At 34.7% G+C, this 19929-nt stretch overlaps 1 protein-coding gene across 3 annotated transcripts in view; it reads left to right on the forward strand.

The window, feature by feature from the left end:
• kn (EBF transcription factor knot) overlaps nucleotides 1-19929 on the forward strand; it is an 872483-nt gene that overhangs the window by 250591 nt on the left and 601963 nt on the right. For all 3 annotated transcript variants that reach the window (XM_069821751.1, XM_069821752.1, XM_069821753.1), the window contains exon 6: nucleotides 16461-16529. In XM_069821751.1, the coding sequence (XP_069677852.1) occupies nucleotides 16461-16529 (69 nt within the window). The remainder of the gene's footprint in view (nucleotides 1-16460; nucleotides 16530-19929) is intronic.

The following is a 19929-nucleotide window of genomic DNA, read 5'->3' on the forward strand; positions in this document are numbered from 1 at the left end:
GAAACAAATGCTAGGGTAGTGATAAAAATAAACAAATGCTAGGGACGCGATAAAATTAAACAAATGCTAGGGACGCGATAAAATTGTGCTATAAGCAGCCATGGTTGGTTGAAAGACGTCCTTTCGTACCGTTTTATTGGTCGAAAGTAGTGTGACGTAGTAAAAGTGTAATAGTCAACAGTAATCTCACTAGAGGTTTTGATTTATCTAGAGAAAATCAAAACTCGAGTGGGATTTAATTGACTATTACACGATTAGAAGAAAGTATATAAAGATTAGAAGTAACGAAGTACTCTAATACAATAAAATATTAATTGACTTACGAAAATACAAAACTGTCTTCAAATTTGTACCATCTCAACATTATAAATATTACGCTAGTAGATGGCAGTAGTGTGTTATTATTAGCTGTTTTCATGGTATCAGTTGTGCCAACTATGGAATCTTCATTGAACTCTGTAGACGGTTACTAGTCAAGAAGGCTTTGTTGATTCAATTTCATTTTTATTAAAACAGTTGCATTCCACTTCAATTTTCCGGATCCCAGTAATCAACGTCACTTTACAGATGATTTTCAATAAATCTTAGTATTAAACAATCTCTGATACGTGACTATCCATAATATCATATAGCAGAAGCTGTAACATAACCTAAATAATATAAACAAGTCTTAGAAAAGTTTTAATGAGGGATGATGAAGTAAACAAGAAAAGTTTTAATTAACGATGATGACATAAAAAATAAACACGAATAATTTTAAAAGAAGCAATTATTGAAAGTACAATTTTCAAATTTGAATGTTTTAGTGGTTGATGTTAGTGTTTTATATTAAACGTGTGCTTAAAAGAAGTGGAACTCGTTGATACACATGGTTTGTTCCTCAACTTATTCAGGATTTCCGAATAGTGCTCTTCATTTATTTGTAAATAGGATTTCAGGGAAGATGCATAGGTATGACGAGTGACATTTATTAATTCTTGTTCTTGAATGCCAATGCGAGTCATATTTGAAACTGCTGTGGATCGAATGGAGTGGTTTGTAATTTTCTGTTTTTTTTTTCTTTTCTTTTTTTTTTCTTTTTTTTCTTTTCTTTTTTTTTTTTTTTTTTTTTTTTGACGTCCAGACCAGCGCAGTTTGAAATATTGGCAAACAAAGAAACAAATGCTAGGGACGCGATAAAGTTAAAGAAATGCTAGGGACGCGATAAAATTAAACAAATGCTAGGGACGCGATAAAATTGTGCGATAAGCAGCCATGATTGGTTGAAATACGTCATTTCGTACCGTTTTATTGGTCAAAAGTAGTATGACGTAGTAAAAGTGTAATAGTCAACACAAACGAATTTCAACGTTAATTTTCAAAGCAAATCGGCCTGAAAGAATAAAGTTGAGGACATATCTTTCCCATCGCACTGCAATGGTGGGTCCCGTTGTGTACTCTGTAGTTAATGTCCTGCGGCATAACTGTATTGAAAGATAGATGTAGGATTATTTTTTATTGCTGGAAAAGTAAACTACATTAAATTCTTTACTCAGGCTATGGTATGGGAATAACGATACTATTTACTAAAACTAGACTTCGAAATTGAGGTTACAATCGGGGCGATACAGGTTAACTGAAAATGGAGTTTTTGGTGGAGGTGGGGAAGAGGCGAGGGGTTGTTTCCTTTTTCCATCTTCTTTCCACTGTGCTATTTCTCTAGGTAAAGTTGACGTTTAAGATTTCGTACGTACTGACACTGAAATGGGACATTTGGGACAACGGAAGTCATTTTCAATATCGAAAACGAAAAGCAACTGTAATAATTTTTTTAATATACGTTATTAACTTTCTTCCACATGAAAATGAAATAAAATAAAATCTTATAAGAAAAGGCAAAATGCATCACAACAGTTGGCAAAAAAATAAATAATATGACCTCAATGGATTAAAAATTTATAACATGATTTTGAAATGTATATACATTATTAAGAAATTAAAACATGTATGAATTCAAGTTAAAAACGAAATAGATAGCCTATTTAGAATACGTAACTGAAATTAGGATCAGTATAATATTTGACTGATATATCTAAATATCTTGTGATTTGGTAACACTTTATTGTAATTATAGAGCTCACTATTTCAGACACACCTTATATGTATTATTCATGAATGTACGTACATCCTACACAAAATTAATAAATTGATCGAGCGGTCCCTTGAGGCTTGAACTAAGTCCATTTCTTGAGAGCTCACTTAACGTGGTAACAAATTTAAATTTTAAGTTAAACAGCAAAATAATAAACTCCTTGGGGAATAACCTCTATGATAGAACTGCCTTGCATCATATGAGTAGCGTATGTGACTATAATTTTGGAGACAGCTGTTCGAGTCCTGACAATGACGTTATGTCCTTTTGTGTGTATACAACTTAAGAGATTTCGTGTATTTTCGTGAGAGCTGAAAGATACAGAATTTACAGCGTACATCGCTCGGTAATTTTATTATTGACTGTACACACTACAATTTCAGCCTAACGATTCCATATGTTTCTAAATATGTCACAGCCTACTAGTCACTTGTTCTGTTCGAGTTAAGATACATTGAATACGCTCAGATTCCTTGAATGTCCACTACAACCTCGGATTCTGAATAATATGCTACCTTCGTTGCGCCACCTATGGAATAGTGCGAGTACTATTTCGTCCTTGAAAGGGCTGCCTGACTGGTGAAATCGTCGCGCATGCGTAGAAGATGCATAAGAACTTTCGAGAAGCCTATCGGTCTTCTCGAAGTGAGTGACTTTGTTGTGTCGTCAATTTGCATACAAGATGAATTCTATTTCTGGATAATTGTGAGTATTAGTAGGTCTATTCAGCCAGTGAATTCGTCACGCATACATGCGCGACAAATGTGAAGTTTCCAACAGAGCTAAATTAATCGATTTCTTCAGAAGTTCATGCAGTCTAAACACCAAAATAGCTTTCTTCTTTAGCACGATCACACGTCGCTACTTTTGCAAAGCTGCAGTACAAAAAACTGCGCAACTCTCGTACTGCGACGTGTGAACAACGGTGCAACCCGAAAAGTAGCGGCTGCCGAACCTGCTGCCGGCTACTTTTCTATGCTGCGCGCAACTTAAAAGTAGCGACGTGTGAACAGGGTTCTCAGGGTTGCAGCCGCAGCATTTTTGATATCGGTTTTGTTGAAACTTTTGCTGCGGTTGCAACCAGTGTTACCACTCAAATGTGTCAATGATACTTTTATTATTTGGATATATTTTAATGTTAAATGTAATGAAAATAAATTATTTGTAACAGTTATTAAATACACAACACAGTCTGAGCATAATTGGTGATGATATAATTCATTTTTTAAATTTTCCGTAGCGTAGTTTCAAACAGGAGGGTTGCCAACATTGATTACGTGAATATACTGTTGGTTATCATTTAAGTATATAGGCGTTTTTAAAAGCTTTATAGTAAAAATAATGTCAATTTCTGAATACTAGATACGACAGAAAAGCAAATAATAGATAAGTAAGCTTTCGCATGAGTTTCTTAATAATGCGAACATAACCACAAAATGTATATTGAGAAGTCAACACGGAGATGGAAACCTGCAGCATGACTGCGGCTGCAAAAGTAGCGCCTTGCGTGTGAACAGACTCGCAACCTCCAGTTGCAACTTTTGCAGCACTCGGGTTGCGCAGCACGAAAAGTAGCGTGCAGCGCGCTACTTTTGGCTTACGTGTGAACACGACACGCAACTTTTGCAGCTGCAGTATAAAAGTAGCGCTGCAAAAGTAGCGACGTGTGACCGTACCTTAACGTATTTAAGTGTATACGCACATGAATAAATACATACACACAATAACTAGTTCATCGTATACTATAAAATATATACATAAATTAATTAGCGACGGATAGTTAATTATCAGTACCTAACTAATTTGTAAAGCTCGAGTTCTGGGATAATCGTATAATAATGGATAGTAAGAATTCTAATCGAACGACGTGTGTTTTGCTTTACACAAGTATTCCCATTTCTGCAAGTCACACATCCATCTGCGACGTTTATCCTTGTATATCATCGAAGGTTGATCTGCGTAGCTAGGTACAATTGATGTAGTTTGGCAGAGAATAAAGGAGTGTCTCGAGAAAATCTGTTCTAACAACGTCTTTGTTCATCACAAGTTCCATTTGAACTCTCCGGGATTTGAACATGAACCCCGAACATGCAAAGTCGACGCTGTAACTAACGAAGGCTACAGTAGCTAATAAGTAACATTGGATCTATGTCTAATGATTTATATGCATTTGATTTATGTGTTTTCTTCTTTAGAATGTTGTATAAAATAAGCTTCGGTTGGCCTTGCTAAGGGCAATACATTGCAGCACATAATGAATTGTATTATTTTGAACTCATCGGGAAGGTCGTATTACCAGTAACATTTGATTCAATACCGATGTAACATTTATTTTATAGTTCATTTGAAATCTTTCGACTGTACATGCTTTCTGGCGTTTGTGAATGTCGTTGATATTTTGATTTATGAATTGACTCAAAAGAAAGTAACTTGAACGTGGAAACTAACTGTAGCCTAATGTCTGTAGCAACTCTTCATTGAGACAGCTGGCCAAGGAGTCTATTACAATGCAAAAGAAATGAGCCAATTGTAAATTTCAGAGTACCGGCGCTTGTGATGTGGAAAGTGATATGAAGGGTTCAGAGCCACAGTGGGCCAAGCGCCATTTATTAAAAACGGAAAAAGCAAGGGTTAAAGTTAAGTGAATATCATAGTTTAATGCATATTTACATATCTTTTAGTTTTAATGTGTATACTTTATATTACTTGCTATGTTTCCATTGAATTACGGTAATAACATCATTTTAACTCTTGTTTTCTACGGTTTTAGTAAATGGCGCTTGGCCGACTATGGTTTTGAACCCTTCGTATAATATACTTACTTACTTACTGGCTTTTAAGGAACCCGGAGGTTCATTGCCGCCCTCACATAAGTCCGCCATCGGTCCCTATCCTGAGCAAGATTAATCCATTCTCTATCATCATATCCCACCTCCCTTAAATCCATTTTTATATTATCTTCCCATCTACGTCTCGGCCTCCCTAGAGGTCTTTTTCCCTCCGGCCTCCCAACTAACACTCTATATGCATTTCTGGATTCCCCCATACGTGCTACATGCCCTGCCCATCTAATGACAATAGTAGAAAAAAATTAAGTAGTCTAAGCTGTATAGGCCTATATTTTGAATGGGTTACATCAGCTTCTTGCCTATGCGGATGACGTGAATATGTTAGGAGAAAATCCACAAACGATTAGGAAAAACACGGAAATTATACTTGAAGCAAGTAAAACGATAGGTTTGGAAGTAAATTCCTAAAAGACAAAGTATGTGATTGTGTCTCGTGACCGGAATATTGTACGAAATGGAAACATGAAAATTGGAGATTTATCCTTCGAAGAGGTGGAAAAATTAATATATCTTTGAGCAACAGTAACACATATAAATGACATTCGGGAGGAAATTAAACGCAGAATAAATATGGGAAATGAGTGTTATTATTCGTTGAGAAGCTTTTTTCATCTAGTCTGCTGTAAAAAAATCTGAAAGTTAGAATTTATAAAACAGTTATATTACCGGTTGCTCTGTATGGTTGTGAAACTTGGACTCTCACTTTGAGAGAGGAACAGAGCTTAAAGGTATCTGAGTAAGGTTCTTAGGAAAATATTTGTGGCTAAGAGGGATGAAATTACAAGAGAATGGAGAAAGTTACATAACGCAGAACTGCACGCATTGTATTCTTCACCTGACATAATTAGGAACATTAAATTCAGACGTTTGAGATGGGCATGAAATGTAGCACGTATGGGCGAATCCGGAAGTGCATATAGAGTGTTAGTTGGGAGACCGGAGGGAAAAAGACATTTGGGGAGGCCGAGACGCAGATGGGAAAATAATATTAAAATGGATTTGAGGGAGGTGGGATGTGATGATAAAGACTGGATTAATCTTGCTCAGGATAGGGACCAATGGCGGGCTTACGTGAGGGCGGCAATGAACCTGCGGGTTCCTTAAAAGCCATTTGTTTTGTTGTAAGTAGCCTATAGATCTATATTAATGGTTCACAGTGAGATTCTAAGTTTATTTCTTTCTTCTCACATTCAGTAATGCTGTAAACCTTCCTTCAGTGAAAAGCACCCTCGCATAAATATGTGGCTTACAACTATTGATAACCCATTAAGGAGGAATAAAATTATTCACGACTTATTTAGTAAACTGGCAGAAGGGATAAAAGCTGAGATTAAAATCGGAATGAAGACTAGAAAAATTTTGTTTCTAAGAATAAGTTGTGCAATGAATGGAAATCACCTGTCTTGTAATGCCTTGACCTTCAGCCTGTATTTTTTGTCCGCACTAAGCAACACAAACGTTCTCTCGCTCGATTGAGGGGGAAATTTACTCACTATTCCCTCGGAAGTGGTTTTCCATCTGTAACCGTAAAATGCCAATAGCATTTATCTGAGCTAAACCTGTTTCCTGGCGAACATTCTGTACAAGGGAATAATGAGAAATTGTTAGATATGGGAGGACTGAATAGCTGCCGTTATTGTGCATTTTTTAATTTTAAGTAAAGGCTTATTAATTTTTACTAAAAATTGTTACATTTCTTGTCCCTTATACCTGGATAAATACCATAGCCCGAATTAAGTTAACGGTGGGCGTGCTGTACTTGTACAAGAGCACGATCGTTCGGCTACAAGTATCATTCACAGAACAGGAGTGGTAAGCACAATAAGCCTCAGGCTGCAATGCAAGCCTTCGGGACCCTTCTCTGTACAGAAGAAGAAAAAAGTGCACAGACTGAATTCCATTCTTAGTACAGGGAATATATTTTAACTGTCCAGGAGAGTTAGAATTTTCCGGTCGCTGCCGCAGAACGACTGTCTCCCGCTATGCATGCACCCGCTCTTCGCCTGGCAGGCAAGCAATGTGCAGTTATTTTTACTTAAGGCTGATTCACAATAAACCGGGAAGGAGAACCAGAATGAAAACGAGAAGCAGAGGACGTGAATATGAAAAATTTTTATTCACAATAAACCGAGAACGTAGACGACTATGCATATCGATATATATGTCAATAACGATATGTAAAGTCGATATTACGCATTCTGATGTTATTTGTGTATAATTGACCAATGGCGTTGTCTCATGAGTACAAGGCAGCCAACATAAACACAGGTTAACCAACTTCGAAATTTCAACTGAAACATTTCATTAGGTACGGTACTATAAATATATATGCCCATGCATATTTATTATCATAACCTATTTTAAGTCTACCATAACGTAAAATAATTAGAGAAGAAACATTTGTAATAGAACAAAAATGAACACAACAGTAGTTACTGAATTGAAGCATGAATATGTAGTGTGTAATACAACCAATACAGTAATAAAATATGATTCACTTACGATCGGTGTTCAAAGATGCAGCTATTCAAAGCCACGTATTCTTCTCCTTTTCTCATCTTTATACGAGGCGCGCCGCTTATTGTAAACTTGAGGATTTTCCTCAACACTCAAAATTAGAATCTCATCAAATAAAACTTGCTCCATGATGCACAGCAGAGAACAAAATAATGCATAGGTTATGTCACGGTCTCCTTGCTACAAAATATACGACGACAAAATAGCTTTTAGATGGCAATGGAATGAATCTAGTGGGCTATGATCGGAAACGTGAAAGCCAAAGTTGAAACTTGGCCAACTCTCCGTTCCCGATCCCGGACTCCGGCAAGCTTTTCGTTAATTGTGAATGCTCACATTTAAATGTACATATTTTAACAATTTTACCGTTTTCGTTCCGATTCTCGTTTCCGGTTTATTGTGAACCAGCCTTTACCCAGCTCACATTTTATGCCCAAAATGTCCCCCGTTGACTGCTATACATTGCTGACACCTTCTTATAAAATTATTATTAACTTTCATAAGTTCAATAGCATTGATTGACTCCATTTCAGCTCTTATGTAATCTTTTACGATCATTTATTGAACCCGTTTCTTTGAATTTTTTAGCTAGGTTTTTTATTGCATTTACACAAGGTACGGTTCTGTTGGAAAATTTCTGCCGGACTTGCTTCCCGTTTTCGCACAAGTTCTAGAAAAAGAATTGTCTCTGTCATGCGTTTTTTTCTATCGAACGACAATGACGTCATGTAAGTAAACTATTTCTGAATTACATAGGCTAACAGCAACAACACGGTTCTTTACTAAGCACTTCATTTTCCCCCTTCATCGATCAATATTCCTTTTTCAATCATTTTACGCCTGAATGTAAGCTGTATTCTATCAGTACCAAGTTACTTCGAAGTTCACTTTAGCAAACAAAAAAAGAATAACTACTTTAGAATATTTGCTAGTCTATAGTGTACTTTAAGTATAACGAAGACTATGTCCATATCCTTACTTATTTGTTATAGCATTGTATTGTGAACAAAAAATTGCTACTTTGCTTACCGTTTATTACTAGAGAGATTAAAGTTACATTCATGGCAGTGTTTTTTATGCTATTTATTTCAATGATTTTCATTCTGAAATATAGGAATATTCCTTAAATTGACGAAGTGTCCTAAGGATAAACCTTTTATTTTATGCTATAATCAATATATGCAGAGTGGCCCAAAAGTTACTACCCATTAAAATGGAGAAAAAAAAAACAAAAAAAAAAAACACACACACACAGCTCGAATGGTAAAATGACACTTTATTGAAAGTAGCCTACAAGATTATGTATAGCAAAGGTTTTCAAATTAATATCAATTTGAAATCCTTGGGGAGGTTAAGAATATAATTTAAGTTCAACAATAGGTAGTGAGTTTTGGGCCATTCCGTATAATAAATGATAACCCGCTTATTTATTAAAGGAAATCCCTGCGCAATATTTGTGTATTAAAAATGTTGAATATTGAATGCTTAGTGCAATTTTACTAACGAAATTCACAGGAAATCTGTACAAGCAGTAAAATTCACGAAAATTATATGAACTATTTCATTTTTCGCGAATGGACATACATTTTTGCAAATATTTCTAAGCTGGGTCATATTATGTAGAATTTTGAAGGCCGTCAAGAGTTGTATTGTTATATCGTATTTAAATATGAACAGATGAAAGTAGGTCTACGATATGTAATGTCTATCCACGATAAGAACCGTACAAGACCAAAACAATATCACGCCACTCTCTAATCTACGATTGGTTAAAAGCCAGAGCCAATATACGCTATAAAATATAGTCCCGTAAATATTTCATTATAACTAACGTTTTTACACATATTATGCCAATTCAAATCGGTCCAATGTAATTAACCATTATGATAGATTAAAAGAAATCTAATGTATTATACATTAATGTGTACTTGATCTTTTCCGTTTACCGGCGTAGTGATACATTAGTATATTTTTTGGTTTGGATAGATAATATGTATTTAATTTGAAATTGGCATGACAATATTGAGAAAAGGTCTCGATTAAAAGCTATTAACGTCCCAAAGTGATCCATTCATAATGAGTTTCCGTGGTCGTCCAAGGAAACGTGTTAGGGCTTAAAGAAATACGCCTACTAGCGTTTCAAGATATGAAAAACACCTGTCTATATAAATAGCGTTAGTACCATGAACAATGCATCAGGACGGGAAATTGTAAATGAAGACAGTGTAAACATTATGATGTAGTGATGGGCGATAGTCGATAGTACTATCGATAGTTATGACTTCTTCTACCGAAACTATCGATAGTCAAATTATTTACAATACTTTCGGCGACTATTGATAGTATCGAAAAGTGTTTGTACGATTCATTTACGGTTTGTTCAGAACTCATCCCAGTCTATGATTCCGAATATTCTTTTGAATCGTAAACGATTCTTCAATTTGCAATCATGAGTAGAATAAAAGCGTTCTACATATCTCGCATAGATGGCAGAGTAGGCCCGGGAAGGATACAGTACCTTTATAATGAGAGTTGAGACATTGGATTCCCTCTTTCTGATTGTCTGGAACCAGTTTTCATTATCTCCATTCATATACAAAATCATGGAAGCTAGTTATACTTAATTATAAGTTTATAAACTCAACCTTACTATCAAGTACAATTTTTATATTAAATCTCTATTTAACTACTACGCAAATTTCAGCAAGCGCTCATTATTTTTCATATTTAACTAGGCAAATCCAGTATTTTATTTCCACTTATCCGTTCCATTCTTCATACGCCACTCACCCAGAACTAAGTAATTTGTTCATAAAGTATCTGTATTCACTCGGATCTTCAGTTCCCTCGGAAAGACTATTATCCAAAACTGAAAACTTAATGAATGAAAGGCGAAACCTTCTGCATCCCAACAGAGTGAAAATTCTCATTTTAGTGGAAAACTTAAACTGTCTTTGGAGCAATGATCACATGTTTAAAGAAACATATAATGATGGCTAATGATGGGACTTTAAGGACAGATTATAATATTGTTTGTTATTAGTATGTAATTCAGATTTAATTCAGTATAAATTATTACATTAATAGTTCAATACGCGTTTAGACAAATTCAGTTTAAAACAAACTAACCCTTTCTGACCTCAATTGCCTTTTTGTGAATGAAACAATTTTTTCTTTGCATCTATGTTGTATTTTGACCTAAGACCACGGAGAAACAAAAAAAAAATCCTCTTCCTAATAAGAGCTGGCCAAGGAACTACCGGGTGCTGCACTCTATCGGTGAAGAATGAAACGACTTCTGAGGATACAAAATAGAATCAGGCAAATCATATGAGTCAGAAATTACAGAATTGTTAGTGATTATAAATGGACTCATTCGAGCGGAAAGGGTAAACAAAAAAGTTTTGTAATGACTATCGATAGTAAGTTATCAATAGTTTTTATTATAACTATCGATAGGACTATCGATCTGACATAATAAGGATTATTAAATCCAGACGTTTGAGACGGACAAGGCATGTAGCACGTATGGACGAATCCAGAAATGCATATAGAGTGTTATTTGGGTAGCCGCAGGGAAAAAGACCTTTGAGGATGCCAAGACGTAGATGGGAAGATAATACTGAAATGGATTTAAGGTAGGTGGGATATGACTGTAGAGACTGGACTAATCTTGTTCAGGATAGGGACCGATGGCGGACTTATGTGAGAGCGGCAATGAACCTCCGGGTTCCTTAAAACCCATTTGTAAATAAGGACTATCGATAGTTGGAACAACAGTCGATAATACTATCGATACTTTCGTGATTATCGCCCATCTGTATTATGATGTAGGTCAAATTATTGATACTTGTAGTAACCGTCGAGCATTGCACTTTTTAAAGTATTTTTGTTAAATCTCAATTTTCATTTCATATTTTATGATAACAGTTTGAATAAAATCCGTCATTGTACGAATGAAAATGATTTCTTTCTGGGAATAATTTTCTTGTTAAGTATGGATAACATCAACATCCGTTGTAAAGTTTTTCAGACGTATTGGTAGCTGACATTTCATTAACTACCGTATTTTTTATCGGAAGTACTCGAAGGCGGTTTTCTGCAGAATCCAAACGATTTATCTGTATTTTTTGTACTAATGACGAAGTAAAAATTCTAGGAATCAAATGTGTTCGAAGCTATGAGCACTGCCTGCAGTATTGGCAGCACTGGTATGGCAGTTTTCAATTTTCAAGCTTTGCGGTGTTGAATATAAAAACGATGAATGACTGGAACACACGGAAATAGATCGGTGAGTCAGTCTGAAGCAGCGAACGGGGGGACAAGTCCCTGGAGGTTCGGCTCCTCCCCATTACTTGGTTTTAGCTTCTGAGGTGCAAGGGGGAGTTTCTTGCTCACAAAGCTATCAGATACCACCGTTGATTATGACAACAGCATCCCCTTCCCCATAGTTTTAAACCAGGAGCTCAAATGTTTGTCTCCAATTCGATTAGTCCTGGGTTCTAATCCCGCCATTAGATCTTTTGATGTAGCCAATTTGGAAGAGGGTTAAGTTACCCCAGACATGTGGCAGCCGGCGAATTACAAATAACCGTACTATGTGTTTGGTTGTTATGTTTCCTGATAAATTCATGATAAGTAAACAGCACATCATGGAAACATACCTACCGGTAGATAAATATTATGATGTGGAGTATAAGGGAGGGATTTTGATACTGTAAAAAATACATTTAGAAATTTTCGGAGATGAACACGTTTCCAGCATCAGTGGTGCCAAAAATGGTTTAAGGCAGTGATGTCAAAGCGCCTACACTGCGTGCTCTCAAGAATCTGCACAACATTTCCTTAAGAGGGATTATTGTACTTTATCTTGCTGAAAAGTGAACCTTGTTGGATTTGTGTTGTATGTATGTAATGTATGTATGTATGTATGTATGTATGTATGTATGTATGTATTTATGAATTTATTAACACTACAATTGGGTATACACCCGGTGGCAGTGATGTAGCCTATAATATACAATAATACCATTACAATTATACAATAATTACAGCAATAAAAGAAGAAAAAAAAGAAAATAAAATAAACCTGAATTTATTTCTAACTATAAATAAATAGATGCAATAAATCTAGGACTATAAATAAAAACTATTCTATAATAACGCCTAACATTGAGCAAAAGTAAACCTAACTTATAAGTACTTCTATTTCACCCAACTATTACCAGTGTAAGTAATTACATATCACCTTAATTAATTACAAATCAACTTAATTACATATCATCTTAATTAATTATATATCAACTTAATTAATTGCAATTACATTTTCAGTCTAAACTTCTCAACCTTTCCTTAAATGTATTGATTTTGAGAGGACCACCCTGAAAGATTGCCGTAGGTAAGCTGTTCCAGTCTACTATTGTGCGGTTAACAAAGGAAAATTTTGCCACGTCCGTTCTTTGTTTTCTACATTTAAACTTCCTAATATGATCTCCCCTGCCCAAGTATGATGGTGTTGCTAATCTAGCATTGATGTCGGTCCATGCTTTGTGTCCCATTTGTGCCTTAAACAATGCGGTGAGTCTGGTTTTTCGTCGCCTTGATTTGAAAGATTCCCACCCTAAGTCTTTTACTGTCTCTTCACCATGTCCCTTTCCCATTTTGACATATTTTGCTGCCTTGAGTTGGACCTTTTCCATTGAATCGATTTGGTTTTGTCTGTACGGATCCCAACGGACCCCATAATTGGACGAACAAGGGGTTTGTACGCTAATTCTTTTGATCTTCGGTTAGATTTCTTCAGAATAGGCATAGAGAAATGTAGTGCTTTCCAGGCTTTCCTTGTGGTATTAGTGACCTGTTCCTCCCAACCCAGTTTGTTACTTAAATATAGACTATACCTAGGTATTTACAAGTATTCACTTGTGGCACCGGTGTTGCTTGTACTATGAGCACGTAATACAGGCACTTTAACACTCGAACTCGAAATCAACAAAAAAAAAAAAAGTTCGTTGTATCGCAGACGACAGCAACCGCCATATTGATATTGTGTTATGCATTATTGGGGAAGGGAGGAGCCGAATCTACATCCTAACGTTCTCTTCGAATCTTCTAACATACAATCACAGGAAGTTAATGCTGAAAAACAAAGTATCTACGAGTCAGGCTGTTCATTATTACCAGGATAAATACAATAATAATACTGAAATATATTAATCTAGAATACTGAAATATATTATTCGAAAAGTATGTTTCCAGATGCCTATGTTTCGGAAAAATTATTTGTTAAATACTGAATTATTAATAGTTTTATTGCGAATATACCAAGTCTAACCATCTTCCATACTAAACTATCAGTGGTGAAGAGGATCTATTCTTAGAACAGTTCGTAGTAAGATCAGGGCCTTTTTTCATAAACACAGATGTTAATGCGTGTGTGGACGGATGTAAAACTGTAGGCCTATAGGGCCGTATTCAAGACATTTTTAACGCGGGCTTCCTGTGGATGATCAGCGTTTTTCGTATTCATAAACCAGTGTTAGTGATAGGATATGATTTGAATTCTGTACTAGTAACCAGTGGATAGCCGGGGCTAGCTTAGTAGGCTCGTAGCGCGTGCTGCGAAATGTCTATGAATAGCACCCTAAGTGTTTAAAATTTATATCACTTTTAAATTGTTTTATGTAAATAGAAGAATACCATTATAAATTATTATAATATGCATACAACAATTATTTTATGTAAATTTGTAAGAGATAATTATATATTATTTACTTGAAGCGACTTCTATGAGAAGAAATGGAAAATTCTCATATTTTTTTTAATATTCAAACAAAAGATTGTGGGCATAATTTAATGCAATTTTATTCTCACCGTTATAAAGGAAAATTTATGAATATTTTAACAGGTTGGACATAATTTTTATGCATAAATTTTTCTTAATCACTAACATGAACTATGTGAAAAATTATTAATGAATTTGCATCTGAGTATCAACTCACAAACCTCACAAACAAATTATGTAAGGAGCTTGATTTTTACTGACTGCTCTTAATAAGATAATCCTTAAAATAGATTATAGTAATAGTATTCTGTTATTATTTATGTTGAATTTCTTTTCATTTGATTATCAAAAACCATTTCAATTAAAATTCACAATTTATGTATAATTATTTGAAATGTTTCTATCAATATCATAATAACAGTCTACTTTCAACGTACTTTAGTTTTGAAATTGTGTATAAAATTCCAACTTTTTAACATAATTCAATGTTTAAGGAAGTGTGCATTATAAGAAAATTCGAGAATACTTGTTCACATATTATGTAACAGTAAGTAAATAGAAAGTCATGCACGTAAAATATTTTCACTCCGTAGTAATCTTAAATGATCTATTATAAAGCTGAAAAATTGCAACAAGTTATAGCTGCAGCTTTCTGTTCATTTGCAGTTTAAATAATAACAGACTTGTACTGACTATAATTGTTTATTTACTGTGCCACCTTTGCTTATCTTAAAGATAAGCAAAGGTGGCACAGTAAATAAACAATTATAGTCAAATATTAATGGCTTATCAGCACACCACAATATGAGACTTGTACTGATTTTTTTCCATGAGTTGGCGTACAAATCCTCTTGAAGAAAGCGTTAAAAAAGAAGTTAGATGTCCTCCCTTTCTTTACATTTGTTACATCTCTTCCTTTCTTTTTTTTCTTGCTTTTTTTTTCTTTCTTTTTTCTTTTTTTCTTTGTTTCTTTCTTGAATCCATCCAGGTATTCTTTGATATTTAACGTAATAAGTTATTCAAATAACGTCATATTATTATTATTATTATTATTACTATTATTATTATTATTATTATTATTATTATTACCTTTTCTTATTCCCAAAAGCATAATTATGATGTAACCTGTGTATTGGAGATATAAATATTACATCCGATCTTTCTTTCTTTGTTTCTTTCATTCTTTCTTTCTTTTTTCTTTCGTTTTTCTTTATTTCTTTCTTGAATCGATCCAGATATTCTTTGATATTTAAGGTAATAAATTATTGAAATAACGCCATATTTTTATTATTATTATTATTATTATTATTATTATTATTATTATTATTATTATTACCTTCCCTTATTCCCCAAAGCATAATTATGATGCAACCTGTGTATCGGAGATATAAATATTATATCCGATCTTCCTTTGTTTGTTTGTTTGTTTGTTTCTTTCTTTCTTTCTTTTTTCTTTCTTTCTTTCTTACTTCCTTTATTTCTTTCTTTCTTTCTTTTTTTCTTTGTTTCTTTCTTGAATCGATCCAGATATTCTTTGATATTTAACGTAATAAATTATTGGAATAACGCCATATTATTATTATTATTATTATTATTATTATTATTATTGTTATTATTATTATTACCGCCCCTTATTCCTCAAAGCAGAATTATGATGTAGCCTGTGTATCGGAGATATAAATATTATATCCGATTTCCTCATTGGCAGATCCATACAATCCGATTTTCTTCTCAGTACTTCCCTAAGGACCAGTTCCTAATAGCACAATTTTTAGTAATGCTCACATATTTTATATCCCGGCTGTTTTTTTTTAGGTTTTAGTAAAATTCATAACGTTTTATTAGTATTACTATTAGACAGTGTTCTTAAGTATTTTGTTCCAATTCTTAACCAAAATTATGTACAGTAGTAATATGGTTAACTTATTTAACATGACGCAAGATAACCACTTATTTTAACACAAGACAAGAATTAAACAATCAGTCGCTACGAAAGAGAGATAGATCTCTAACAGACAAAATAATATGAGAAATGTGGGGCTCCTGTATTAAAATATAAGAATTGTTAATTGATTTATCATATCTGTTATGGCAGAATATTTTTATTCTCTTTTCGTAGTAGTTACAGTTGATGTAATAAATACAAAGTTGGTTCTAATTGAGGCCTTGTTTGTTTCAGTCGATGTTGCGATAAGAAGAGCTGTGGAAACAGGAACGAAACACCGTCGGACCCCGTTATCATCGACAGGTAAGGTGACAACTATGATTTTATCTTAGAATGGGCAGTTTCCTCCATCTCAGCGATTTTTAGCGTGTTGTACTCACGAACCAGCGGAACTTGAATGGATTTTAAAATCAATAGGCTTACTTTAACAAATTTAAGTCGCAAAGAATGTTTTATTTCGAGAAGCAAAGAAACGACAAATGCAGAATTATTCACAGTATTCGAACCACACTTAAAACAGCTTATTCCTGTAGTCTTTGTTAGTAGAAACTTAACGTAAACATGGGTCAGATTCAGATTCTTACCCTTTAAATAAATATAATAAGACTTTCTAGTACTGTATTTTTCAATTATGTTGCATGCTAAGAGGTTATTTGTGGTTGTTATAATTGAAGTTTTAAAAGGGCCGTGTGTTATTCCTATTACATTTTGAATTCAATTTTTATAAATGATTATTGATCCTTTTGAAATTATCGCTATCATCCTTTCTGTATTGACTCATATTAATTTCATGCCGTCACCACGTTTAAGGGATTAGATACAGCTTACAGCGGTAAAATTTTTGAAAATATTCAATATTTTTTTCCTTCATTACTGTGTCTTGTAGAATAATGAAAATTGGTATGTGTAAAACACTGTCCTTCTGTTATATGAAAAAAAAAAAATGTTTTTACAATTAAAAAAAATATTTATATATACTTTTTTTTTCGAAATTCATAATGGTGGTAGTTCACTGTGCAGTGATGAAGCGTTTCCCTCATTACTCATAAACTTGTTAATTTTTTCATGTTCTCTCTCTTTTATTTTATTGCTGAATCTCATGTTTAAAATATCATGTTCTTTCAACTACATTCCTTAATATAATATATTTTTCATTTTGTGTTAGAAGAAAATACTGATATTTGACAATTTTTTTCAATTAATTAATTTTTTATTACACAGTCTAACAAAGGTAGAGAATTGATCTTGCATCATATTGTACAGCTCGATTCAACGTTATTGGCCCCTGTCCTTGGTTGTTTGGCTGGTGAGCGAGCTGTGTGTTGCGTCATAAGAAAGAAATTTCATCACAAATGTGCATAGGAGGGGTAGAGGGAAGAGGAAGAATGAAAATAATATCTATGCTCGTAAATGAGGGACACTCATGTCAAGAAAATATAAGTCATCATGACATTTTTTTAGTGAACAGATGTAGTGGTTAGTAACGGGACGCGTGGAAGAATATTGTGTTTTTAAGGCGGAATGTACCGCGACAAGATAAGAAGGAAGTGTTAGGTGTCATGACTGCGCGGCCTGACCTGTGTGACCCAGCCCGCCAGTAGTGATGAGGAACTCGCTCTCAGTCTATCTAGGCCTACTTACATTTTGCAGGGGCCAAAATCCCTGAATCAAGCTGTAGATACGACATGCATAAATACACACAAAAAATTTCATCACAGAATGTTGGGTAGTTTTTGAGTTATGTGGGAAATGCTTCATCACTGCACAGTGAAATGAATTTGGGGGGGGGGGGAAGTAAATGTTTTTAATAGTAAAAATATATTTTTTTGTTATAGCAGAAGGACAGTGTTTTACACATAATAATTTTCTAAAAACATAAAATTACTTAATCAAACGTTAAAAAGTGTTAAAAAAAAGGTATATACCTTCGACAGACGGCCCGTTTCGACGTGATACGTCTTCATCAGTGTCTCCTGAACTACTGGTGATCTTGAATTCTGCGATGTGCATTTGTCGGTTGTAGGGGTGGGGGTGTGTTGCTCTTATGGTAGGGCTGGTTGTTTGTGTGTTATGACGTATCATGACATCGAATAATGTGTGGGTATTGAACTGTAATTGTGTGTTAAGTATATGTTGTGGGTATGTTATTGTATGTTTATATTTCGTATTGTTATAAGATGTTTAACTGTGAACTTTTTGATGTGATGTGTAAAATTTCCATATCTGTTTCTATATTACTGTAGTCATGATTATTGTTGTTAATGTGGTCTGCATAATTTGATGTGATGTAGGGTTTGGTTATAGCTTTAATGTGTTCATTATATCTTGTGTGAAAGGATCTTCCTGTCTGCCCTATGTAAAAATGTGGGCAACTATTGCATTTTAGTTTGTAAACTCCAGTTGAATTATATTTATTTGAATGTTTAATGTGATTATTTAGATATTTCTGTGTTGTGTTATTTGTTTTGTATGCTATCTTGTATTTTAGTTTTCTGAATGAAGTTGCAATTTTGTGAGTATTGGTATTGTGATATGTTAATGTTATATATTTATTCTCACGTGGTGTTTGTGTTGGTTTGTTCTGTTTTTGTTTTGCCTTTTTTATTAGTGTGTCTATTATGTTAGGGTTATATCCATTGTCTTGTGCTATATAATTTTCATTATTTTACAAGATACAGTAATGGAGGAAAACATTTTTGGATATTTCCAAAATTTTACTGCTATAAGCTGTACCTAACCCCTTAAAGTTACTTTAATCCTTATAATTCATACAGATGATAAAAAAGACACTGAACACACGCCTAAAAATGTCAAAATTCGTGAAATACTACGAACAGTTGTGTAGGCGTATAGCGGGACGAAACATCATGCTCGCAGAATATATAACAGTACATCAATGTATTGACTGTTTGCTTTCGTCAGATCGCGCTGTCATATTCCGGATTTAAACCGCGACAAGCAAGTCTCGTCGTCGACCTGAAGACACAGTGCAAAGAGGGGCGTTCTTGAAAGAAGATCTCGCCTGTCAGTTTTCCTTTCCAGGCTCGCGGGTGCAACCCCCTCCCTCTCGTAATTCCAGAGTCCCCTAGAATAAGCTCATCCCTATATATACTACCCCTGGCTGTACAAGGGGGATGACGACAAAATGGCGTCCCCTGGGATAAGCCATGAGGGGAAGAGAAGACAGACATCTTGTGGGCAGAGTAACGCAGTGTTGGGAATGGGCGAGCGACTCTCCCTCAGGAACATACAGAACAATTTCCACGATGCCTCCTGCCCCCACCCCACCTTACCCTGCTGGTGGCTTGTGGTCATGCAAGATGTTTCGAAACGTAAACTAACACGGGGAGAGGGGTGCAAGTTGGGAGGAATGCTGCCGGAAGTTTCATCATGATGCCTCTTTGTTGCCCGACGTAAAGTTTTAAGGAAGAGAATGTTGTTATCAGGAGGAGGAAAATTCCCTCGGGTATTCCGGAAGTGCATCAGTTTATCTACTTCTGTCAGAAATTAATTTTATTTCCTTTATTCCTTGTCCTGAGATTTTTTAAATTTCATGATCCCCATGAAAACGTTGTCGTATAACATTTCTATATTGAACCATTCAATACTCGAATACTCAGGTAATTGCTCGAACGGGCAGGGCATGGTTGCGCCCAACGGTCAGGTAAGATGCAGCAGATAAAAAAGGATCCCTGTTTTGTGG

The sequence above is a fragment of the Periplaneta americana genome, chromosome 3, assembly GCF_040183065.1.
Source record: "Periplaneta americana isolate PAMFEO1 chromosome 3, P.americana_PAMFEO1_priV1, whole genome shotgun sequence".
NCBI classification, from domain to species: Eukaryota; Metazoa; Arthropoda; class Insecta; order Blattodea; family Blattidae; genus Periplaneta; species Periplaneta americana.